The sequence below is a fragment of the Lampris incognitus genome, chromosome 14, assembly GCF_029633865.1.
Source record: "Lampris incognitus isolate fLamInc1 chromosome 14, fLamInc1.hap2, whole genome shotgun sequence".
NCBI lineage: Eukaryota > Metazoa > Chordata > Actinopteri > Lampriformes > Lampridae > Lampris > Lampris incognitus.
Window position 1 is genome coordinate 35,879,764 of NC_079224.1, and position 25,540 is coordinate 35,905,303.

At 45.6% G+C, this 25,540-nt stretch overlaps 2 protein-coding genes across 6 annotated transcripts in view; one reads left to right on the plus strand and one right to left on the minus strand.

Annotated features, from left to right (window-relative positions):
- Positions 1–2,252: 2,252 nt before the first annotated feature.
- LOC130123928 (major facilitator superfamily domain-containing protein 12-like) lies at positions 2,253–14,786 on the plus strand. Its single transcript, XM_056293258.1, has 11 exons — positions 2,253–2,768; positions 3,738–3,857; positions 5,741–5,951; positions 6,127–6,259; positions 7,506–7,751; positions 10,198–10,290; positions 10,583–10,675; positions 12,896–13,066; positions 13,361–13,455; positions 13,762–13,892; positions 14,151–14,786. Exons 1-11 carry the CDS (start codon positions 2,621–2,623, stop codon positions 14,240–14,242), a joined length of 1,533 nt encoding a protein of 510 aa, XP_056149233.1. The 5' UTR covers positions 2,253–2,620; the 3' UTR covers positions 14,243–14,786.
- Positions 14,787–18,643: 3,857 nt separating this feature from the next.
- Positions 18,644–25,540, minus strand: part of depdc5 (DEP domain containing 5, GATOR1 subcomplex subunit) — a 40,787-nt gene continuing 33,890 nt past the window's right edge. For 4 of the 5 annotated variants that reach the window (XM_056293983.1, XM_056293985.1, XM_056293984.1 and 1 more), the window contains 5 exons: positions 22,544–22,713; positions 21,677–21,848; positions 21,522–21,582; positions 21,182–21,261; positions 18,644–20,229 (listed from right to left, as the gene is read on the minus strand). In XM_056293983.1, the coding sequence (XP_056149958.1) occupies positions 19,931–20,229; positions 21,182–21,261; positions 21,522–21,582; positions 21,677–21,848; positions 22,544–22,713 (782 nt within the window). In that variant the 3' untranslated portion in view covers positions 18,644–19,930. Of the gene's footprint in view, positions 20,230–21,181; positions 21,262–21,521; positions 21,583–21,676; positions 21,849–22,543; positions 22,714–25,540 lie in introns of those variants that run through there. The other variant, XR_008811369.1, reaches the window with a different exon arrangement.

A 25,540-nucleotide genomic window follows, 5' to 3' on the forward strand; every position in this document is an offset into this window, starting at 1 on the left:
ATCACAACTTCAACCAGTCTTTATGTCTTTTGCAACCAAAACTATCTTTGGCAGATTGTCGTAAAACTGCCGTGCTTACTGCGGCAACTAAAGCCACAACTGGTGTGGCTTATACACAACATTTCTCCCCCCGATAAGAAACCACAGAAACAATACAGTTGTGCTTGTACTTGAACACAAAACCTAAGTAAGTAATCTGGTAGACTGCCAGTTACCAGCATAGCCATGTGGATTATTCTACCACGTGATAGATTATGTTCTGAACACTAGTAAAGGAAGTCAAAAATCTGTGACATAGTCTTTGAGGTAACTTGACCTGACCTGGACTTGGGCCAGATGGGCTTCTGGTTCAGCCAGAGCTTCTGCTGGCTCAGGTAAGCACCCAGCTGGAGCCTGCAGCTGCTCAGCAAGGAAATCGAAGTCCCCAACTGTATAGTCCAAGTCCTCATTAGTCCCTGGGTCTGTGATGGGGGGCAGTGCCACCTTCCAAAGCCGGCTTGCGTGCCACCATGATCCATCAGACAGGGGGAAGGTGGCTAGACCCAGTTGATTTGTGACCTGCATCGGCATGGCCCAAATGGAGAGCAGTTTGTGGTTCTGGCTGTGTCGGCAAACCTGGACCCAATCCAGCACAGTGAAGGGAGGTGGTCTCACCCTGGATGACACCCAGATGTCCACCTGGATGTGTTTCCAAGGTGTGAGTGGCCACTGCAAAGGCTGCAGAGGTGGTGGTGGCAGTGGGCCTGTCTTCCCACTGACAAGTCAGGCTGTGCAGTCTTTTACCATAGTCTCTATATCTCTGTCAATACCTGGCCACCACACTAAGCCCCTGCGGCGTTGCTTCACCTTCACAATGCCTAGGTGACCTTCATTTGCCATAGACAGGACAAACACTCTCAGGGTGTTGGGGATGACCGTGCAGAGTCCCAGGCATCGTCTGGGACATCATTCCAGCAGGACAGATCGTCCCTGACTCGATGGTAAGGCGCAAGCTCCTCTGGGACTTACGAGGGCCAGCCCTCCCGGATGAAGGTGCGCAGCTGGGAGAGCGTGGTGTTCTGCACTGATGTGAGCTGGAGGTCCTGAAGGGAGACTGTGGCCTGGAGTGGGGTGTGGAGCATGTGGATAAGCTCCAGTTCCATTGTGTCTGGGCCTGGGTCCGGTGTGGGGTTGGGAGTGGCTCGAGAGAGCAGGTCCGCCGCCACGTTCTCTCTGCTGGGAGTAAACAGCGTGGTGAAGTTGTATTGCTGGAGCCTCTCCGACCAGCGGTGGATCCTTAGTGATTTGTGCCCTGACCCAGTCGTAGCAAGCAGGGCCGCGAGGGCCTGGCGGTCCATCCACAGTTTAAAATGACGTCCATACACGTACACGTACATGTGCCACCGCTCACACGCCCATCGAAGCCGGATGTGGGTTTGTGTCCTGGTCGCTGCACTAGTACCTCCTCTGGTCGGTCGGGGCGCCTGTTCCGGAGGAGGGGGAACAGGGGGGAATAGCGTGATCCTTCCATGCGCTACGTCTCCCCTGGCGTTTCATAGATACGCACGTTGTTTCTTGGACATGTTTTGCCACACGTTCTGCGCGCGCATCTTGCTTACAAAGCAGCTTTTACGTCACGCCATAAGGGGTCTATGCATGTCAAACCCAAGCTGTGATGTGCCGGCTGTGCTTGGTATGAGGCCTGGAAAAGCAAGTAAATGTGTACGTTACTTGGACAAACTGGATTCAACGGTGTTATAAGTACTGACGTATTCCTCTGGGTGTCATGTTACTTTTTTTTTTTGTTGTTGTTTTTTTTTTTACAACAACACTTGACTGTCGCACGTATGGGCTGACCTGTACGTACGGCTCCTACCATTGGCTGTACGTCGAGACTTCGGTCGTCACTACGTCATCGATACCGGTAGTTATGTAGCGGTGTTCTTTTTTTCCTTTTTTCCCCTCCTCTTTTCTTTTAGGGGTGTTCTCAATTTTGGGGATCAGCGGAGGATGCGAAATGTAGATATTTTAGAAATACAAGTAAGCAAAAGCGTATGCTTCGGGTTTATCACTTTAGTAGGCTTACAGGCGTAAAATGAATGAACAATTTGTCCCCCCCCCCCCGATTTTTCCTCCTCTTTTACATTTATCGCTATTTTTATATTTTCGACCACACCGCTGTTGAAGTGTGAGTCGCGTCGTTGCCCCTGACGGGAAACCGGGCTTCTTCTCCGGTATATAAAAGTCCCATTGTTTCAGTTTGACGGCAGAATTTGAGGCGATGTAAACGACTTTCTGCTGCGGGTTTAACAGTCGTGGCTCCCGATGCTCCTCCTGTTTCTTGGCTTGTCCCTCCGCCGTCACCTGACACAGGAGGAGGAAACTGGTTTATAGTAATTCTCATTCGACATGGGATTTATAATTTCTCATACAATCGGGGCAACAAAACGGCACAAATGACTCTTAAACGCCCTTCCTCGAGAAAACGGTCGTCTCCTTTGCGGTCCGATAGAGGATGAGAAGAGGGACGTGCCAGAGAAAAAAACACCCCTGAAAGTCCGGCTTTAAGTTCAATGAAACAACCGCTGAATAACCTTTCAAAGGTTTTTGTGTATTAGTGGGATTTTGCCAACGCGACATCATGTCGGATACGGGGAGGTCTCTGTCGGTCCTCAGCCGGCTCAGTTATGCGGTGGGACACTTTCTCAACGACCTGTGCGCGTCCATGTGGTTCACCTATCTGCTGGTTTTCTACCACTCCGTGCTGGGATTTGAAAACACATACGCGGGTAAGCGTCTCACCGGAGCTGGGTAAATACATCGATATCGTGACATGAGACTAGGTGTGTTGTGTGGGACTGCGGTTCTGGTAATATGGTGATATAACTCAAATGTTGTCGTTCCCTGGTCTTAAAGGCTGCACTACACTAAAGTAAAGTGATGCAATTTTCTGAACTAATTAGGCTGCAGTAGTGGGTGATATGCAAAATGTCATGACAATTGTGGAATTTTACATATTTTTGATATATATATATTACAATGTCTCCTTACATATGAGAAAACACCACGTTTAAGAATCCAGCTGAAGTTTATCACATTTAGGGATGGGCGATGTAGACAAAATCAAATATCACAATACACCTCAGTATCAATAATGCCATGATATTTAGTTGATTACTAATGGTGCGTTCACAAGATATTTACACACAATTAATTGTGAAGAAACAGTCATTAGTGAGGTGGATATGATGACCAAGCAGGGTTCACCTCGCCGTAATGCAGCCTTTAAGACCAGGGAATGACAAAAGTTATATCACCATATTACCAGAACCACAATCCCACACCACATCTAGTGATTCTAGTGTTATGATATCGCCCACCTCTTTTAGACTGTATTAACTGAGTGAAATGAACACGGAATGTCTCTACCTGCTTGGTCATCGTACTCACCTTACTAATGATCACTTATCAATGTTCTTTTGGCTGTAGATATCTTATGAAAGCACCATTTGTAATCCCCAAAACATCCTGACGTTATTGATATCGAGGTATTCAGCCAAAGATATGGTGATATTTGATTTTGTCAATATCGCCCATCCCTAAATGTGATGGAAGTTCAGTTGGATTGTTAAACGTGATATTTTTATCACCGTATCTCATCCCGTTCTCATGTTAGAAAGTTCTTCGTCGGTGGTCTGATATGGGTGATTTTAACTACTTAAATTGATGAGATTTGGGATTGTCTCCTTTCGGTGCAGGTGTGTTGCTGCTCGTAGGTCAGATAGCTGATGGGATCTGCACTCCTGTCATTGGCTATGAGTCTGACAGAACCCCCGGCTGTGGAAACTATGGCAAGAGGAAGACATGGCACTTAGTGGGTAAGTCTTGCTGATAGATTGATGTAGACATGTTCCTATGGTGAGGAAGACATGCATCCTCTCCTCTTGTACCATTCACCTTTTTCTTGCATAATGACAATTTCACGAAATGACGGTGACCGTCATTACACAGAATACGACCTTTGGATCAACCAAGGTCAGAGAAGGAGGGGCTGAGGGTTGTTGTTTCGAATCCCTGGACTGGCTGGGGGAAAATGCGCTTGAAAAAAGTGAGTGAGATGTGCACTTTCATATATCCTCATCGACTACCATGGAGGTGTGTTAAGCTGAAGGTGCGCTGACTCACCATCACGTCTGCGTGTCCATCCGTCATGTGGTCGTGTCATGTCTAACTCACAGTTGTAACGCATACCAACAGATTCACACACAGAGAGCGCTGCGAGGTTATTGGTTTATTTCCAGTGTTTTTGTACTTCACTTAGATTGGGTGGTGATCCCAGTTGTTCTTCTGTTAATGAATAAATAGTCATGCATATGTTTTCCTCCATATATGGACGGAGAACTGACATGACAGAAAACAAACTAGGTTAAATCTATCCAGAGGGGAAAACAAGTTGACATATTGCAATCATCTTTTCCCCAGGAAACTGAAATTTCAACTCAGAAGACATAAAAAGAAATTAAAATTTTTGTGTAAACTGTCTTTGTAGTGAATAAAATGATCGATAACAATCCATATCTTCACCAGTAAAGCTGCCCAGTGGACAGCAGTAGAGGACTGTGGTTATACCGGGCAGCACTAACATGAGTTTGTCTTGCATGGGGGTCAAAGTTAAACTGACTGCAGTGTAAGGCACAGCATGTCACAGCTCTTTCGTTGGAACTAAATTAACTTCTTGCAAGGAAAGCATTCCCAGACATGATAGGACTTTTGACTTAAACAGTTTAGTTTGACTCCACCGACTACATGTGTCACAGAGTGGATCCATGTTTTCTACAAAGCTGTTTTGTGGTGGACTATGCTCCAGTTTGTTGCACAGCTCGCAGACATCTTATTGAAACAGTTCAGGTCAGGTGACGTTTTTACGAGACTGCTGACATGCCAATGTTCAAGGTTAAACATCGAAGGGATCGTAGTAATGAGATATTAACTGTGAGTTGCTGGGTCTCTGACTGATGACGTGTTAGCTCTTTCAGCTAGCTTTCAAGTCCAATGTGATCAGCTAGAAAGGCACAACAGAAGAAAATAAAGCTGGGCTGATAGAATAGAGCACAAATGAAATCACATAGAAAATGGAAAGAGGAAATTGACTCAGTTGATACTTTCACCAATCACCTGGCCAAAGACAACACTTCACTTGCCTGGAACAGACTCACTAATATTAGCATTAATACTTTGGAGCACTGTCAAGAATGTTTGAAGGGGGCGTCCGGGAGGTGTGGTCTATTCCGTTGCCTATCAACACGGGGATCGCCGGTTTGAATCCCTGTGTTACCACCGGCTTGGCCAGCCGTCCGTACAGACACAACTGGCCGTGTCTGCGGGTGGGAAGCCGGATGTGTGTATGTTCTGGTTGCTGCACTAGTGCCTCTTCTGGTCGGTTGGGGCACCTGTTTGGGGTGGGGAAGGGGAACTGGGGGAATAGCGTGATCCTCCCATGCACTACATCCCCCTGGCGAAACTACTCACTGTCAGGTGAAAAGAAGCGGCTGGCAACTCCACTTGTATCGGAGGAGGCATGTGGTAGTCTACAGGCCCTCCCCGAATCGGCAAAGGGGGTGGAGCAGCGACCGGGACGGCTCGGAAGAGTGAGGTAATTGGCCGGATACAATTGGGGAGAAAAGGGAGGGAATTAAAAAAAAAAGAACGTTTGAAGGAACAATATTTATTTGTGTGTGTGTGTTTTTGTGTGTGTATGTAGGTACGGTGAGCGTGTTGCTGTCCTTTGCCTTCATCTTTAACCCGTGTCTGGGCTGTAGTCCCCTCACCCCTCAGTGGGTCAGCCTGACTTATTTCATCCCCTTCATTGTCATCTTCCAGTTTGGCTGGGCTGCTACACAAATCTCACACCTGTCTCTGATACCAGAGCTGGTCACCTGCGAACACGCTAAAGTAGAACTCACTGCTTACAGGTAGGTGTCTCTCTCACACACACACAAACACACACACAGAGTGTGTGTGTTTGTGTGTGTGTATTTGGCATTTGTAGGTGTTAGCTTTAAAGAGATGCTGCTTTTTAAAAATCAAATTTTTCCTTCAGTCTTGGAAGGGCGTAGTTTGTAGTTTGGCCTGTCTGTCCCTGTCCAGGTATGCCTTTACTGTGGTGGCCAACGTCACAGTGTATGCGGTGGCATACCTGCTGTTCCACTACCAAGCCGGGCAGGATGCCGACCCATCCCTCAGCGACGCCCTGGGCCCAAGCGACATCCCCATCTTCAGAGTGAGTGGGGGGGGGCGGTTTAATAGAAAATGGCCGTATGGCTATAACAGTAGTGAGGAGAGGAAGGACTGGAGCTAATATAAGATCACTGCGAAACTTCCTCATTTTCAGGGTGAACGGTTGCAGTCGACACGCCTAATTTTAGCTGTGCCTTTATTCTGTCAGTAGAGATGGGCCTACACTCATTCACACAAAGCTGCATTTGGTAGCATTATTTAAAAGTATGTTGACTGTAGACGGATTTCTGGTATTCTCTTTATGAACATCTCACTCTTATGGATATATTCAGTGTGTATTGCTGGCCTTAGTCTAATAATGTACTGGCAGGTAATAAAGGTTAAAAGTTTCATTTACTCCATTTGCATCCTCACAACAAGGCTACCAGTGTGTTTTATTAAGCGTGGGTACCAAGGTGAGAGACTGTATTTACCCAGTTTGTGTTTCAGGCCGAGTCAGGCTGAGGGGGAAGCAGCTCAGCAGCCTAGTTCCCTTTAGGGACTGTCCTCAATTTTGTTCTGTAACGGTGTTATTGCAGTGTTAAAGGATAGGGTTATTTTTTTTGTGTGGCTTTTTTCCCGTCTTTGTACTTCCCCAATTGTACTTGGCCAATTACTGTATTTTCTGAGCTGTCCCGGTTGCTGCTCCACCCCCTCCGCCAATCCGGGGAGGGCTGCAGACTACCACATGCCTCCTCCGATACATGTGGAGTCACCAGCCGCTTCTTGTCACCTGACAATGAGAAGTTTCGCCAGGGGGATGTAGCGCATGGGAGGATCACGCTACCCCCCCCCCCCCCCCCGAACAGGTGTCCTGACCGACCAGAGGAGGTGCTAGTGCAGTGACCAGGACACATACCCATATCCGGCTTCCCACCTGCAGACACGACCAATTGTGTCTGTAGGGACGCCCGACCAAGCCAGAGGTAACACGGGGATTCGAACTGGTGATCCCTGTGTTAAAGAGTGGTTTGTGTGACTGTACTGTGAGCATCCTGTTTTGAAAAAGGAGATGTGTCTTGCATTTCAAAGGCTTAAATGATCGCCCTATTTGACAGTATTGATGGCCAGCAAGAAGATTCAGCAGGGTGTTAAGTTTCTCAGTACTGAAGCCATCCATGAGGTTTCTGTCTGTGAGATGATACTAAATGATACCCAACAAGGTTTTAATGACGTTCGGGGTTAAAGAAGTGAAATTGAAGTATGCGGTATTATAAGACGTCAGTGTTGTGTTGTGGTTTCCTCGGCAGAACCTGGCACTGATCGTGTTGGGCATTGGATGCCTCTTCTCTCTCCTCTTTCACCTGGGAACAAAAGAAAGGAGGGCAGGAGCAGAGAGGGAGGCCGAGGGAGGAGACGGGAGGAGTCGGGAGGAGGAGGAGGAGGAGGAAGAGCGGAAACCTCTCCTTCCCCACTCCCGTCCTTCATCCTCTCCTCCTCATCAGTCGGCTGTCCTCCAGTGGAGATGTTGGCTCAAACAGCCGTCTTTCTACCAGGTAGGACCAACACGGATGTCTCACACCGTCATATCAGCACCAACACAGAGACGTTTTAAATACACACCGCAGCATGTTTTTTAACTCGCCATACAGCCGAAACCGTCTGGCTATCAACTTTCCTGTGTTTGGATTAACTAAACACTCTGAACAGGAATGTGAAATTTTGGGATATTAAGAACTTTTATGAGAAAATCCAAAATTTCTCCACAAGTGAGACATGAGCTCATTAATTTCTATAGTGACTATTATCCATCCATTCCATTAGCCAAGCCGCTTATCCTAAGTAGGGTCGCGGGATGCTGGAGCCTATCCCAGCAGTCATTGGGTGGCAGGTGGGGAGACACCCTGAACAAGCCGCCAGTCGATTACAGGGCCCACACACACACACACACACACACACACACACACACACACACACACACATACACTACCGTTCAAAAGTTTGGGATCACCCAAACAATTTCGTGTTTTCCATGAAAAGTCACACTTATTCACCACCATATGTTGTGAAATGAATAGAAAATAGAGTCAAGACATTGACAAGGTTAGAAATAATGATTTGTATTTGAAATAAGATTTTTTTTACATCAAACTTTGCTTTCGTCAAAGAATCCTCCATTTGCAGCAATTACAGCATTGCAGACCTTTGGCATTCTAGCTGTTAATTTGTTGAGGTAATCTGGAGAAATTGCACCCCACGCTTCCAGAAGCAGCTCCCACAAGTTGGATTGGTTGGATGGGCACTTCTTTGAGCAGATTGAGTTTCTGGAGCATCACATTTGTGGGGTCAATTAAACGCTCAAAATGGCCAGAAAAAGAGAACTTTCATCTGAAACTCGACAGTCTATTCTTGTTCTTAGAAATGAAGGCTATTCCATGCGAGAAATTGCTAAGAAATTGAAGATTTCCTACACCGGTGTGTACTACTCCCTTCAGAGGACAGAACAAACAGGCTCTAACAGGTACTATTTAATGAAGATGCCAGTTGGGGACCTGTGAGGCGTCTGTTTCTCAAACTAGAGACTCTAATGTACTTATCTTCTTGCTCAGTTGTGCAACGCGGCCTCCCACTTCTTTTTCTACTCTGGTTAGAGCCTGTTTGTGCTGTCCTCTGTACACACCGGTGTAGGAAATCTTCAATTTCTTAGCAATTTCTCGCATGGAATAGCCTTCATTTCTAAGAACAAGAATAGACTGTTGAGTTTCAGATGAAAGTTCTCTTTTTCTGGCCATTTTGAGCGTTTAATTGACCCCACAAATGTGATGCTCCAGAAACTCAATCTGCTCAAAGAAGTGCCCATCCAACCAATCCAACTTGTGGGAGCTGCTTCTGGAAGCGTGGGGTGCAATTTCTCCAGATTACCTCAACAAATTAACAGCTAGAATGCCAAAGGTCTGCAATGCTGTAATTGCTGCAAATGGAGGATTCTTTGACGAAAGCAAAGTTTGATGTAAAAAAAATCTTATTTCAAATACAAATCATTATTTCTAACCTTGTCAATGTCTTGACTCTATTTTCTATTCATTTCACAACATATGGTGGTGAATAAGTGTGACTTTTCATGGAAAACACAAAATTGTTTGGGTGATCCCAAACTTTTGAACGGTAGTGTACATACATACACATTCACACCTAGGAACAATTTAGTACGGCCGATTCACCTGACCTACATTTCTTTGGACTGTGGGAGGAAACCGGGGCACCTGGAGGAAACCCACACAGACACGGGGAGAACATGCAAACTCCACACAGAGGACGACCTGAGACGACCCCCAAGGGTGGACAACCCCGGGGTTCGAACCCAGGACCTTTTTGCTGTGAAGCGACTGCGCTAACCACTTGGCCACCGAGCCACCAACAGCATACATACAATATAATGTACAAAATACGGCAGTATTGACTATTATCATTATAAGTATTGACTATCATCCATCCATCCATTATCCAAACCGCTTAGCCTGCTCTCAGGGTCACGGGGATGCTGAAGCCTATCCCAGCAGTCATTGGGCGGCAGGCGGGGAGACACTCTGGACAGGCTGCCAAGCCATTATAGATCATTATTATTATTATTATTTTTGACTATTATTAGTAGTAGTAGTTGACTATTATCTATCCTTTTAAATCTCACACTGAACGTAAATAGAATAAAACAGAGGACAGGTTACATTGTCCTGAGGGTCCTTTCTCCTGCTTGTAAGCAGAAAGCTGTAAAATCCAGGTCATGTAGTGTTTACCGATGGCAGACTGGAAAGCAGGGCATCTATTCAGAACATGAATTAAACAATAGTTCACAAAGCAACAGTTTGAAGGCCATAGTGTGATTATGAGAGACGGGTTTCTTTGCATACAGTAAGACGTAAGAAGACAACAAAATGGGTTAACTCAATAGAAATTTCATCATATAAATGTGTAAATAAATTCTGACCATCTGACTTTCTCTAGGTGGCGTTTCTCTACATGTCCACTCGACTAATAGTCAATCTGTCCCAGACCTACATTTCAATGTATCTCATTAACACGCTTGGACTACCCAAGGTAACACACACACACACACACATACAGTTTACTTTACCATTCACTCTAAAAGACATTTAATTTACATTCATGTCTTCTTGCCTGAGAGCCTTTATGAAAAAAAATCTGCACTCCTTTACAGTGTTTCCTGATGATTGTAATGTTTAATTTTACACATTTGACAACTAATAGCAACACTTTCCTCTTTCTACCTCTCTCTCCTTGTATCATGAAATCATAGTGGAGATTATTTATGAATGAACACCTGAACATTTCTCTGATATCGCTCTGTCTCTCTCTCTCATCCCAACAGAAGTTCATAGCAACCATACCACTAGTGATATACCTGAGTGGCTTCCTCGCCTCGTTCATCATGAAGCCCATCAGTAGACTCATAGGAAAATCAGTGAGTCTGACGTGCCAACCCTTACCGCTTAACTGACCTTAAGAACAGAGACGGAAACAATGACAGCATTTAAATTAAACAGTGATAGTCTTCAGTGAAATTGTCCAAATTCTAATTAGATCTGAATTGAGCATAACACAAATCATTTTATGATGAAAACCTTCATAGGAACACAGTTGGCGACAGGCATGGGTGCAAGTCCATGAATACTGGGGTGGCATCCAGCGCTTTACCTGTGCCCCCGTCCATAGGGTTAGTCGTTGTGTCAGGAGGGGCATCCAACGTAAAATTTTGCCAAATCATTATGTGGATTGACAAGACCATACCGGATCAGTCGAGGCTCGGGTTAACAACGGTACCCTATGAGGCGTCCGGGTGGCGTGGTGGTCTATTCCATTGCCTACCAACATGGGGATCGTTGGTTTGAGTCCCCGTGTTACCGCTGGCTTGGTTGGGCATCCCTACAGATTTAATTGGTCATGTCTGTGGGTGGGAAGCCAGATGTGGGTTTGTGTCCTGGTTGCTGCACTAGCGCCTCCTCTGGTCGGTCGGGGCACCTGTTCAGGGGAAAGATGGAACTGGGGGGAATAGCGTGAGCCTCCCACATGCTACGTCCCCCTGGTGAAACTCCTCACTGTCAGGCGAAAAGAAGTGGCTGGCGACTCCACATGTATCGGAGGAGGCACGTGGTAGTCTGCAGCCCTCCCTGGCTTGGCAGAGGGGGTGGAGCAGAGATCAGGACGGCTCGGAAGAGTGGGGTAATTGGCCGGATCCAATTGGAGAGAGAAAAAGGGGGGGAACCCCCCCGCCCCGCAAAAAAAAAAAAAACAACATCGCCAATGGAAACTATAAAGTCTGCTATGGCAACCCCTGAGAAAAAGGGAACAAGCCAAAAGAAGAAGAAGAAGACCTTCATAGGAACACAGGAAACTGTAATGTTGGCTGCGGAAAAATGTTTGAATCTCCCTCAGACGTGTAAGAGCTGCTCATTAATAAGTTGCAGCGAAATGACAACTGTTCTTAACCAGCAGGTGTTTCCTTTAGAAAAAACGGCCCCAGTCATGTCTGCTGTTATGGTTTAGGAGCACGTGGTCTGATGGCAACCCTGACGCTAACCCATAACCCCTAACACTAACCATGAACAGTAAAGTTTCAGTGAGATATGCTAATTCAGCAGCTGTATGTTTTTCAGGAATTAGTGGTCAAACAGACCACATCAGCAAGTTTCCTAACTGGGTTTCTGTTCTCCCATTCACATTAGTCACTGTCAATATATCTCGAGCGTTTCATCTAATGTGAAAATAACCATCTCAAAAAGCCATTTTATTAACTTTCAAAGCTGGATTTTAATATGAGCTGGCTTTAGATTTATTAGTATGTCGAAAAGTTTCACGGGGCGGGGGGTCGCTGGTTCGAATCCCCATGTTACCTCCGGCTTGGTCGGGTGTCCCTACAGACACAATTGGCTGTGTCTGCGGGTGGGAAGCCGGATGTGGGTGTGTCCTGGTCGCTGCACTAGCGCCTCCTCTGGTCAGTTGGGGCATCTGTTTGGGGGGGGGGCTGGGGGGAATAGCGTGAGCCTCGCACATGCTACGTCCCCCTGGTGAAACTCCTAACTGTCAGGTGAAAAGAAGCGTCTGTGACTCCACATGTATCAGGGGAGGCATGTGGTAGTCTGCAGTCCTCCCTGGATCGGCAGAGGGGGTGGAGCAGCGACCAGCACGGCTCGGAAGAGTGGGGTAATTGGCCAAGTACAATTGGGGAGAAAAGGGGGGGGGCGTCACAAGTGACACGAGAAGCCAGAAAGCTTCTGTTGAAGCACACCTCAAAACCAAAGGAGAGAATTTGTAGTGAAGAATTCAAGTGGCTAGAGATCAAATCTCAGTGATGGATAGAGGAATAGATAGAATATGATATATGCATGAGCAAAATGAATTCAAATCAAATCAAACAAACAAGTTATATAATTTATACGCTGATCCAATATCAAACTAGCTTTTATTTATGCAGCGAACAAAAATCTGAGCATGGTTGTTCTTTTTATATCAATAACTACACAAATATGCACATCGTCTTCAACCACTGGCCAGCAAACTGCTTCGCTGCAGGCATCAAATGTTGAGCAGTTCAGTCCGGCCATGGATTTGAAGATGACCTCTTTAACTTTTCCTTCTCATAAACTTCACTGACTAATGACTTTGTCCCGTCTGATTGGTCCAGTGGACTTACTTTGTGGGACTGCTGCTGATCATGGCCTTCTCCTGCTGGGTGCTGTTGGATGAAAGCATGGGGCAGCGTATATACGGGGCGGCCATCTTGCTGGGGGCAGGGTCAGCCATCATCTTGGTGATGTCACTGTCTATGACTGCTGACCTCATAGCCGATCAAACGGTAGGTAACATGAGTGTGTCTGTGTGCATGGAGGTTTGAGGGAGGAAGGAGTATTTGGTGTGTGTGTGTGTGAATGTGAATGTTTGATAATAGGAGTGTGTGTTAGTAACTGAGAGTTAGAGACAGAGTAAGGGCTCTCTCTTTGTGCACATTCATGTGAAACAGTAATTGTGTGGGGGTGCATATGGACTTGTGTTTGCTTTCCTTTTACATCCACCTTTCTCTTTCTTAATCTCTGTCTCTTTCCCCTTCTTTTTCGGGCTGAATTTCCCCTGTCTCTCTCTATCGGAGCAGCAAAGCGGGGCGTTTGTGTACGGAGCCATGAGTTTTACAGATAAGGTGGCCAACGGAGTGGCTGTGATGATTATCCAGGCTTTACACCCCTGCCAGTTAGTATATATATACACACACACACACGCGCGCACACACAAAGTACACTTATACATACATGATAATCAGAAACACACCATAGTCCTGGTAGTCACTATCTTCAGAAGATATTCATTTATTGTATTTGCTGTTCAAAAGGACAGTAGAGATGACACTGAAGTCAAACAAACATGTAGTGTGATATGTACAGTGTGATATGTAAATCATGACCCCCCCAAACCCTGCCCTGTCCATCTTACCGTGTTAGTGTTAATAGTGAAGTGAAAGTAACCATCTCTCTCTCTCTCCTGTCTCTCTCTCTCTAGTACTGTGTTGTGTTGTCCTGCCTGTGTGTGGTTTTATCATGACGTCATGGTTGTGGTCACTGGAGGTGTGGCTCTGGCAGCGGTACTGGCTCTCTGCACCATCCTCATCTGGCCGATCACGATCAGACCACGTGAGTCTCTCACTGTCACAGATTTATGACTTTAGTTATGTATTAGTTTTGACTTTTCTTTTTTTTTTAACAAATCCATGTGTAATATTAATCTCTTCATTGTTCAATACCTTGCCATGCATGCCTGTATTGGATGGATGTGTATCATTATTGTTCAAGTCTTTACACTCTGCCTAAGTAGATATTCTGTGTATGTGTGTGTGTGTGTGTGCGTGTGTGCGTGCGTGCGTGCGTGCGTGTGCGCGCATGTGCGTGCAGTTCCAGGTGGTTTGCCGGTGGTCTCAGTGCTTCAAGGGAGTCAGGACGACTCAGGTCTGAGTTCTGATGATGACGCACCAAGGATCAATTAAGCACAAAGAGAAAAACAACTCTTTCTGAGCAATAGCCCATAATCCCTTGCACCTGCAGCAGGCTGATGGAAATATTTTTCCCCCCACTTTTTACATTAATAGCACCAGATGGGAGAAAAAAGACAATCATATTATTTTCTAATTCTTTTTTTTCCTTCTAATTGCAGTGAAGAATTGGGGGGTGGGAGTACTAAATGGGTGCTTAGGTTGGCCGCTTTTAAGCACTTTTATGATCGTTTCCATGATGTCAGTGGAAATGATCACAAAGACAAAGGGAACCAGAAGGTACACAGGCATTTCCTTTTAAAAGATGAATTTTATTTCTGTGTATGCCCTATGAAACAATATAAAGAGGCAAGAGATTAAGATGGATGCTGAGCCAACTGCAGACCCATGGCAGTCTTAAAGGACCTTATCATGTCACCACTCGAGTAATCATTCCAGTATTCAGCTGCAGTCACCGAAATTTGGCCATTACACTTGGGACACCTGCCGAGAGACATTTAATAAGGGTGTAATGGAAATGAAAGCCATGAATCGTGTGTGTGTGTGTGTGTGTGTGGGGGGGGGATGGGTGAGAGAGGGCTCAGTCAGAAGGAATCACTGAAGAGACTTAATGACCCATTGTCTACATGGACAGACAGACGGACTGCATGGAAATACCACTTCACTAGTAAGACGGGTGCACATTTAAATGGACATCTGTCCCCTGACCGAAATCTACAGATGATAAGGTTGAGAATGAAGGCTCTGTCACATTGCACAAAGTGCATCAGAACAGGCAAGCGTATAGGAATTTCACATCTGTAACCTCAGTATTATTCAATACTCTGCCCAAATAGTATAAGTTCAGCTGAGTGAAAAGGTCCATTTTTACTGACTATGGAGTCTCTGACTTTGTTTACATGTTATCCTGGATTATCCAGGGAAATCTGTCATCTGCATATTTCATATGCTACCAAAATGAATATATACCGAAAGAGGTTTTGGGGTGCAATGCAAAGTTAGAGCAGGTGGGCTGTGATGTGCCGTCTGTAATAGGGTAAGGGTAAATAAACCTCTCACATCCAGGCCTTATTTTGGTATAACCCTCCCATTTGGGTTTTCCATCACTATAGCAATACCTTATTCGAATCCCCGCGTTGCCTGCGGCTTGGTCGGCTGTCCCGACAGACACAATTGGCCGTGTCTGCAGGTAGGAAGCCGGATGTGGGTATGTGTCCTGGTCACTGCACTAGCGCCTCCTCTGGCCGGTCGGGGTGCCAGTTTGGGGGGGGGGACTGCTACATCCCCCTGATGAAACTCCTCACTGTCAGGTGAAAAGAAGCGGCTGGTGACTCCACATGTATCAGAGGAGGCATGTGGTAGTCTGCAGCCCTCCCTGGATCGGCAGACGGGGTGGAGCAGCGACGGGGATGGCTTGCAAGAGTGGGGTAATTGGACGGGTACAGTTGGGGAGGAAAAGGGGGGGGGGATAATAAAAAGCCAAAAAAAAACCCCAAAAAAAACCAATCAACATTTATTTAAAAAAAAAAAGAAATAGAAAAAAGAAGACGAGTATCTTCAGCAATGTCAATGCACCCTATGTCTCCATGAGGGAGTGATTTTACCCACGTTCTTTTCCTCCTTTTGGTTGTAAAAAAAAAACCCAGCCAAATTTAATATGAATAGGAAACTTTAATAGCATTTGATTGGTGATAGTTAAAGTGACTAAGTGAATGTTCTGAACATCTATCCAACTTGAATAATTGTACAGTGAAATCATGTCAGAAAATCTATTTTATTGGAGTTATACGGGGAAATTTTTCAAGGCATTTCGAGACATCAGTTGTTTAACTATTGTTCCATTTCATAACCAGATCCACAAACCTGCTTGTGGCTTTTTAGTAAACCAGTGTCTGTCATTTCTGTTGATCTGTACAATATCGGCCATCTCCCCATGGCTTTACTATGGAGGACATCAGCCCTCGCAGTATTTACAGCCAGTTGTTAGATTGTAGAGAACGTGTAGAAATGTGAAATAACACAGATGCCATGCCTTTAGGGGCATCCGGGTAGCGTAGCGGTCTATTCCGTTGCCTACCAACATGGGGATCGCTGATTCGAATCTCCGTGTTACCTCCGGCTTGGTCGGGTGTCCCTACAGACACTATTGGCCATGTCTGCGGGTGGGAAGCCGGATGTGGGTATGTGTCCTGGTCATTGCACTAGCGCCTCCTCTGGTCGGTTGGGGTGCCTATTTGGGGGGGGAACAGCGTGATCCTCCCACGTGCTACGTCCCCCTGGTGAAATTCCTCACTGTCAGTTGAAAAGAAGTGGCTGGCGACTCCACATGTATCGGAGGAGGCATGTGGTAGTCTGCAGCCCTCCCCGGATCAGCAGAGGAGGTAGAGCAGCGACCGGGATGGCTTGGAAGGGTGGGGTAATTGGCCAGATATAATTGGGGAGAAAAGGGGGGAGGGGAATAAATAAATAAATAAATAAATAACATGAATGCCATGCACTAATACTGCACCTTTGTTTAGATTCCCTCCTGACCTGAAATACTCCTGTGTTCCTGTCTGGGTTACTCCTAAACCGGTGGATTAGCTAACAGCAACACTTATAAATACAACTTGATTGATTCATTGATTGACTTAACAATGGACTTTGTGTTTGTGTGGTGGTGGGAGTATTTACAAGGTTGGTAGTTCGAGTCTAGTTTTTATATAGAGATGAATGCTATGTGCCTTGCTCACGGCCAGTTGCCACTTGGTTAAAACTATCCATGGATTTGGTTGATTGTGGTTGGTTAAGATACATTTCTCACAATGAGTTTACTAAGAAATAAGTAAAAAAGAATACTGGTTTTAGAAAGAGTTGGGGTTTGAATTGGGTTGAACATGAAGTGATCGCTGCAAAACCCACCATTCCCAGAACTGCTCCTTGGAAAGTTTGTGTGTAAATGCAGCTATAAGGTTTCTCTGAGGTTATTTGTATTATACCCCCCCCCCATTTACAAGTTTTGTCTATGTCTTTTCTTTCTGCATTCCATAACGGTGTGAATTCTGATTATGAAAGGGGAAATTATAAAAGCGTTTCATAAGGAGCAACATGGATGGCTGTTTTTGTGTTCGAGTCAGTTCTTGAACCTCTCACACTAACTGAAAAATCAATTATACTGGCTTGCATAAAATCTACACACACACACACACACACACACACACACACACGGGGAGAACATGCAAACTCCACAGAGGATGACCCAGGACGACCCCCCCATGACACGGGACAACCCCCAAGGTTGGACTACCCCGGGGCTCAAACCCAGGACCTTCTTGCTGTGAGGCGACCAAGCTAACCACTGTGCCACCGTGCCGCTCCAATGTTTATTACAATTCTTTAATTATAATTATAATCTACATGTGAGCAGATAGTTACAGATGGCCCACATCACCTGAAAATCTTTGAATTTCTCAGGTTATTTGTACATTTCTTGTTTTTTCCCCCACTTTTACAAACATATACGAATACTTATGCAGTCCCATCCCCATATGTAAACCACGCATACCGACTGATTCATGCATGTATGCATGAATCAATCATCATGAATGCATGGCAATTTGGACAACTCTGTTAAGTTTCTGAAACTAAAGGAACATAAAACTGTACCAGGCCAATTACCCCAGTCTTCCCGAGCCATCCTGGTCACTGCTCCACCCCCTCTGCCGATCTGGGGAGGGCTGCAGACTACCACGTCTCCTCCGATACATGTGGAGTCGCCAGCCGCTTCTTTTCACCTGACAGTGAGGAGTTTCACCAGGGCAATGTAGCGTGTGGGAGGATCACGCTATTCCTTCCAGTTCCCCCTGCCCCCTGAACAGGCGCCCCAACTGACCAGGGGATGCGCTAGTGCAGCAACAAGGACACATACCCGCATCCGGCTTCCCACCCGCAGACACGGCCAATTGTGTCTGTAGGGATGCCCGACTAAGCTGGAGGTAACACGGGGATTCGAACCAGTGATCCCCGTGTTGGTAGGCAACGGAAGAGACTGCTATGCTTCCCGGACGCCCCAGAACACCACTTCTGTGGGGGGAAAAAACTCCTGGTCATATTGAAATCAGCTTCCCATTCATTTTTGTTATCAAATTTGTTTGTTTGTTTTTTTAAACGTGAATTGTGATGCACAAAATGGATCTGGATTATGAAGTTATATGTGGCTCTTGTAGTTCTAGGTCCAGATTTTGAAGGTATCTTGAAAATATTCGATATCTACGTGTTGACTGACAGCAGTTTTAGACCGATGTCGTCCTCAACACACCGATGATCTCAGATATGCTGTTTGTTTGAAAACCTGAGGCGATCTGATAACGCAGTAAGGAAATGCAAATATCTTGATTTTGTTTTTTACTTCAAATATTTCAAGTCAAACATTCGGGAGGGAAGTAACATGTCTGTAAAGCAGAGGACATATGAACACAACAGAGTGATTGAGTTCATTTAATGACGTCTGGCCTCTCCTCGGCCTGCAGACGGGGAAGGTAAGACACATTGCAGCAAGTTACAGGTTCACATTGCTTATCTGAGCCCCGTCAGTTCTGCTGAGTTTCCAAATCTCTCTCATAAGGCGGTTTTACACAAGCATGGATTGGCACACACAAAGTTACACAGGTCAAAAGGTCATGAGTCAGACTGAACCTATGGCTAGCAAATGGTAACCCGTTGCTTCAGCGCCCCCTGGGCTTCAGTCATCTTCACAGCATCGTAGTTTGTCCCCCTATATGAGCCCAAACCTCTCCCTTAAATGGTCAACGCGTCTGTTGTTCTGGTCACGTGTTACATGTGCGGTTTCCCCGCAGACGCTCAACAGTTCAGATCTGTCAGGCCTGGCTTTAACGCGGCTCTGACACCTTTAGTGAGCTAAAAACCCCAAGAATTGCATGGAAAGCAAAACTTTCTGACCGGTGCCTTGTGGTGGTGGTTGTGTAAAAGCATACATATGATGTTTGAAGATGTCAGAAGAATTGTGGGAAATGTGGGAGTCGGGCTGATGCTTCAAAAGTCAGCGTAACAGCCGAGTGTTCCTCGTAAAGCCAATCTACCATTCGCCAAATAGAAACTGACAAGACTACCCGCGACCCGGCAACTTCACTGTCTCCTTTTCAGCAGAACAAACAACAACGCCCCTTAGTCCTTACATATCACCTTCATCCTTCGTTTAACGTATATTCATTATGTCCAAGCGTGGACTGTGTGCTGACGATGTAAACACGGAGATCTCTGGTTCATTCCAACAGAGGACAGTTTGAGGGACAGAGCTGTGGGCTTGTAAAAGTCATCACCTCAAACCTGCAAACGACGAAAAAAGTACGGACAGAAAACTGTCAACGGATCAACACTTTCCCCTTCTTCAACAACTCCTGTCACAAAGTGTCTCTGTGCCCCGAAACCCCCCCCCAACTGCTCCTCCACTGGAGCCGCTTGGCGTCTAACAGTAGAACGTCTACATAAGGTCCAAGCTATTACCAAGATGAAGCAAAGCCTCTCTGATAATGAAATGTACATACTTAAATTAGCTGACTGGGGAAAGAAAAGAAAAACCCAACCTAACAGATGGTTTCCACCTTCTCTTCCTGGTGCCTTGTCTTCTGTTCCAATTCAGCCTCCCTCTCGTCCAGCCTCTTCCACTAGTCCACCTTTTCTACTTTACGGGGCGCTGGCGTTCATCTTCTCCTGGCAGCTCTCCCAAAGATGGAGCAGTCTGTTGTCTTTGTTAGCACAGAAGTCGGTGAAGTCTCTCAGCAGGCGGTCAGCCAGTCTTTCGTCCCCAAGCACGCCGGTCCGCCATGCCTTGGTGAGCATGGTGTTGTAGGCCCAGTGGTAGCCCACGTGCTCCTCACTGCCAAACGGACCCTGGCTGTTGGACGTTGTGGAGTTTCTGCGACGTCGCTGCTGCCCACAGGAGTATTTCCTCTTGGCGTAAGGCAGCTGGAGGAACACGGTACCTAGCGGACACAGAAACAACAGCGCACCGAGTAGTCAGAGGTCACGCAAGGCTCAAAACGAGTCAGTTCCCACCAAGGAGGTTACACCCGCTTAACGTTCCTTACGTACCTGTAATGCTGAGCAGTATAGAAAATATTATTACAATTATTTTAAAAAAAAAAGTAATTTTAAATTTCTTTCTCCCCCCTTTTTTACCCCAATTGTACATGGCCAACCACCCCACTCTTCTGAACCGTCTTGGTTGCCGCTCCACCTCCTCTGCCAATCCGGAGAGGGCTGCAGACTACCACATGCCTCCTCTGATGCATGTGGAGTTGCCAGCCGCTTCTTTTCACCTGGCTGTGAGGAGTTTCGCCAGGGGGATGGAGCGCGTGGGAGGATCACGCTATCCCCCCCAGTTCCTCCTCCCCCCTGAACAGGTGCCCCGACCAACCAGAGTAGGGGCTAGTGCAGTGACCAGGACACACACCCACATCCGGCTTCCCACCCGCAGACAAAGCCAGTTGTGCCTGTAAGGGACGCCCGACCAAGCCGGAAGTAAAACGGGGATTCGAACCAGCGATCCCTGTGTTGGTAGGCAACGGAATAGACTGCCACTCTACCCGGACATATTATTACAATTATAATGTGGAATTTTACATAATATCGATATATATCACGATATCTGCTTATGTATGCAAAAATAACATGTTTAAAAATCCAACTTAGGTTCCTCACATTGAACTGTTTGGTAATGTAATGTATAATATCAAACCAAAACTAGTTTTCAAATAATACTCCCTTAAATATTTCACACCTCATTTTGTGAGAAATTTTAGGTCATAGATTCTCATTATTAACTGAGACAGCAAAATTGTGTGTCACGATATGACATTATCCGAGTTTCATCCCAATACACAACACCAACGCATGTCAATAAATAATACTGAATTATTGAACATCTCTACATACCTGTAACATGAATGTACTGGGGCTTGGTCTCAGATGGGAAATTGAAAGAGGCGGAAAACTTGTCTTGAACAAAACCAAACCTGAAAAAACAGAAATAAAAAGTTATAAAATTCTGAATAAGTTTGGCGTGTGTATAATACTAAAGACAAAAAATGTTTTAGTTGAACATCTCATCTTTCATAAAATAATTTTTGTGAAATTTAAAAAAGCAGCCTTAGATCAGACCAGTTACTAAACACAAGCTCTTAATGAGACTCATGGACCCAGAAATCATAAAACTTGTCTACGTATAAAAGGCCTACATGCAAACCTGGAGAGATGAGCTATAAAAATAATCAACCTGTAAAGTATGGCCTCCTGAAAGAGTTGCATCCTGTCCCAATACGTCTCTGGTTCAAAACCTGAATGAAAACAATCAGAACATGGGGCTGAAAATGGGGCTGAACCCCAACAACGGCTTGATCTACGCTGTGTTGAGTGACAGCAGTTTCTCACCCTCAAACAGGTTGTCACTACCGTTCTTCAGCAGACAGTGGACATTGAGGGGGATGAAGAGCTGGGCCCTAAGTGGATCACCATAGATGTAAGACGTAGGGGCGAAAGGTACTTCTAGGACCGGCACCAGCAGAAACCCACAGGACGCCGCTTTCCGGTGCCACCCTTGTACCTGGAAGTGTATGAAAAGTGGGTATTGACGTCATTAATTCAGAGGAGGTGACTTAAATATCCAGTCCACTGCATTTAATCCAGTCAGACAAATTTTATTGTGTAATACTAATGTGAGGAGTGTCACTTTTGCAGTTTCAGAAGTATAAGTTGATTTGTTAAACTGTTTTAGCGCCCCCTCTCTGAACACAGCCAATTCCCAGGAGGCTGAGTTCACGAGACTCTTTATTGATTGATAGGTAGCTACCTTGCATGATGTTGATAGGTGAATGAACAAAATGAACAAAGTGAATGAAACTTTGTAAATTGTAAACTTTAGACTTTGATATTGGAAAAAAGTGCAAGAATTTCGAGCGGCAACAAAAGGAATCTGATTAAGAATGAAATAAGCTTCACAACTTTAGAAATCTGGGTCTTCCCTCAAAGGTGATCTTTATTTTCTAGAACTAAAGCAGATACGTGGCCTCGGCCCATCGCCCAATTCCAAAACAGACCAACTGACAGACTGATGATTGATGAGTCATTGTTTGTCCAATCAAATCAGAGCCTTCAACAATTTCCTATCATCACACGGCTGCACTAGCAGCTCCCTGAGGCCCACTTTTGGGTCATGGTCCCCCTATTGAGAAGCACTGGTCTAATAGTACCTCAGTGACCATCACATTCGTGTAATAATAATAAGTGTCTTAGTGTCACCATCTCGAAGAGCACTGCCGCAGTGACCGCCATCCAGTGGAGTTTGATCTCGAAGGCGGCATTGAGGGAGAAGTTGCCGTGGTAATAACAGCTACACCATTCAGTGCGATCACTACGGTTATTGACGTCCACATCCAAGGTGACCGTCTTCTGCTCTGGTACAGTCGCGGCTGGGGGAGAGGGGGGGGGGAGAGAAAGAGAGGGAGGAGGAGACAAATGGGCCGGCCCAATAGGAGGAGATGGAGAGAAAGAGTGGCAGGCAGAAATGGAAGTAGATGAGATGAAAGGGTGAGAGGTGGAGGAGGTGCATATGAAATGAGGTCAAAACAGCAAATGGGTGGAGGATGTTTGAGATGAAGGTTAGAAATAACATTGAAAGCATAATGTAGTTTTTTGTAAGCGATGAAAATGATATGCAAGAAATATATATATATATATATATATACATACATACATATATAAAACTTTATTAAACAAAACACTCAACAGTAGGGAAAGTGCTCAACAAATAAGGAGCAAAATAATCCAGTGATTCAAGTAGCTGAAGCTTGTACTTTCTCATAAATAATCTACTTGACTCACTGGATTATTTTGCTCCTTATTTGTTGAGCACTTTCCCTACCGTTGAGTGTTTCTTTTAACAAAGTTATATTTCTATATATATATTCCCCCCTTTTTCTCCCCAGTTGTATCCAGCCAATCATCCCACTCTTCTGAGCCGTCCTGGTCGCTGCTCCCCCGCCCTCTGCCGATCCGGGGAGGGCTGCAGACTACCATATACCTCCTCCGATACACGTGGAGTCGCCAGCCGCTTCTTTTCACCTGACAGTGAGTTGTTTCAACAGTGGGACATAGCACGTGGGAGGATCACGCTATTCCCCCCAGTTCCCCCTCCTCCCTGAACAGGCACCCCGACCAACCAGAGGAGGCACTAGTGCAGCGACCAGGACGCATACCCACATCCGGCTTCTCACCTGCAGACATGGCCAATTGTGTCTGTAGGGATGCCCGACCAAGATTTGAACCAGCGATCCCCGTTGGTAGGCAATGGAATAGACCACCACGCCACCTGGACGCCCCCTTCTGAATATTTTTTAGTCTTTAAAATCCCGCTGCAAATTTCAAAGCTCCACAGAGTTTGAGTTTTTTGTCAAAGGAACTCAAAAAGTCAAATTATCCAACAACACAAATGTTAAAAATCTATTAGAATATTTAAAATAAAAAAGGACTATGATTCAGTCATTCGAGAGCTTTCTGTATTTGCAGAGATGATTTTAAGTTCTGTGTATTTGCCAGCTTCACATGTCAAATTCTGAACTGTAAACCCAATGGACAAATGGGCTGTCTAATAAAGAGACATTTAGTTTGCATATATTCCAGGAAACCTGTAAAAGATGACAGAAAGCAACCTGCAAAAAGCCATCAGCATCAAATCTGAGCTGAAAGCAAAAGAGTGAAGGGAAGTTCAGAGACCTTTGAACAAAGGAACATAGTCACAAAAACTGTGTTGTGTATAGTGCCACAACTAATGATTATTTTCATTATCAATTAATCTGTCAAATATTTTTCAGTCAATCAATCAGTCATTCTTTTTTGGGGGGGGAGGGGTTCCCCCTTTTTCTCCCCAATTGTACGTGGCCCAATTACCCCACTCTTCTGAGCCATCCTGGTCTCTGCTCCACAACCTCTGCTGAACCGGGGAGGGCTGCAGACTACCACATGCCTCCTCCAATACACGTGGAGTCACCAGCCGCTTCTTTTCACCTGACAGTGAGGAGTTTCACCGGGGGGACGTAGCACGTGGGAGGATCACGCTATTCCCCCCAGTTCCCCCTCCCCCTCGGACAGGCGTCCCGACCGACCAGAGGAGGCACAAGTGCAGCAACCAGAACAGATACCCATATCTGGCTTCCCACCTGGAGACATGGCCAATTGTGTCTGTAGGGATGCCCGACTAAGCCGGAGGTAACACGGGGATTCAATCTGGCGATCCCCATGTTGGTAGGCAACGGAATAGACCGCTACGCTACGCTGCCTGGACGCTCATCAATCAGTAATTTTAGTCAGTGTCAAAATTATGATAAATGCCCATCTTAAGTTTACAGAGTCTAAAGTGATGTCCTAAAACTGTTTACTCGGTCTGACCAGGAGCCCAAAAACGTTATAAGACAGAGACAGGTGACCAAATCTTTGCATTTGTGAAGCTTTAACCAGCAAATGTCTGGTATTATTTATTATTTACCTGTTAAATGACTGAAGCCATTAATTGATTACCAAAATCATAATCGATTAATCTTCTGTTGATTGATTGACTAATCGATTAACTGACTAACAATTTTAATACCAGTTGTGTTAATGTTCCATTTCTAAAAGGGAAGGAGGAAGCGACAGTGAGGACAGCGCGGACACCACAGCACTACTGTACCACAGCCACTACTACCACAGCATGCACTATCCACTACCACACCACTCTACACTATCCACACACCGTGCACTGATTGGTGGAAGGAGATGGGGGGAAAAAACATTTCAATCAGTGATCTGATTGGTTCAGCTATTCAATCAGGGATGTGATTGGACATCAATGTGTACAAATGAAGACAACTGGAGCTACAAGTGAAGGGGAGGAGGAGATGGGGGGAGGCGGCCATCAGGAGAAGGGAGTCCAATATCTCAGAGTCACACAAAGAGAAAATGGCAGGGGTCATAGTTAGTTCAGATCAATGATAGTCAGCGGTTAATGTTTCATGAAATTAGTCCTACAGGGAAAATGACGGCAAGAATCATACAACTTAAACCCCTTTGCATCCAGGGGTTGGATGAACTGAAACAAATCAGTTTATCATCAGTAAAGCTGGGATGGTTAGCAGCACACTTGTGATGATTATCTCCAGATATGCATGAGTGAAATCCACCCAATCACTCTGTGTGAAACTCTACTATTGGACTCAGCCAGTCCCCTCTGGGGCCACTTCCACACAGTGCATCTGACTTGAT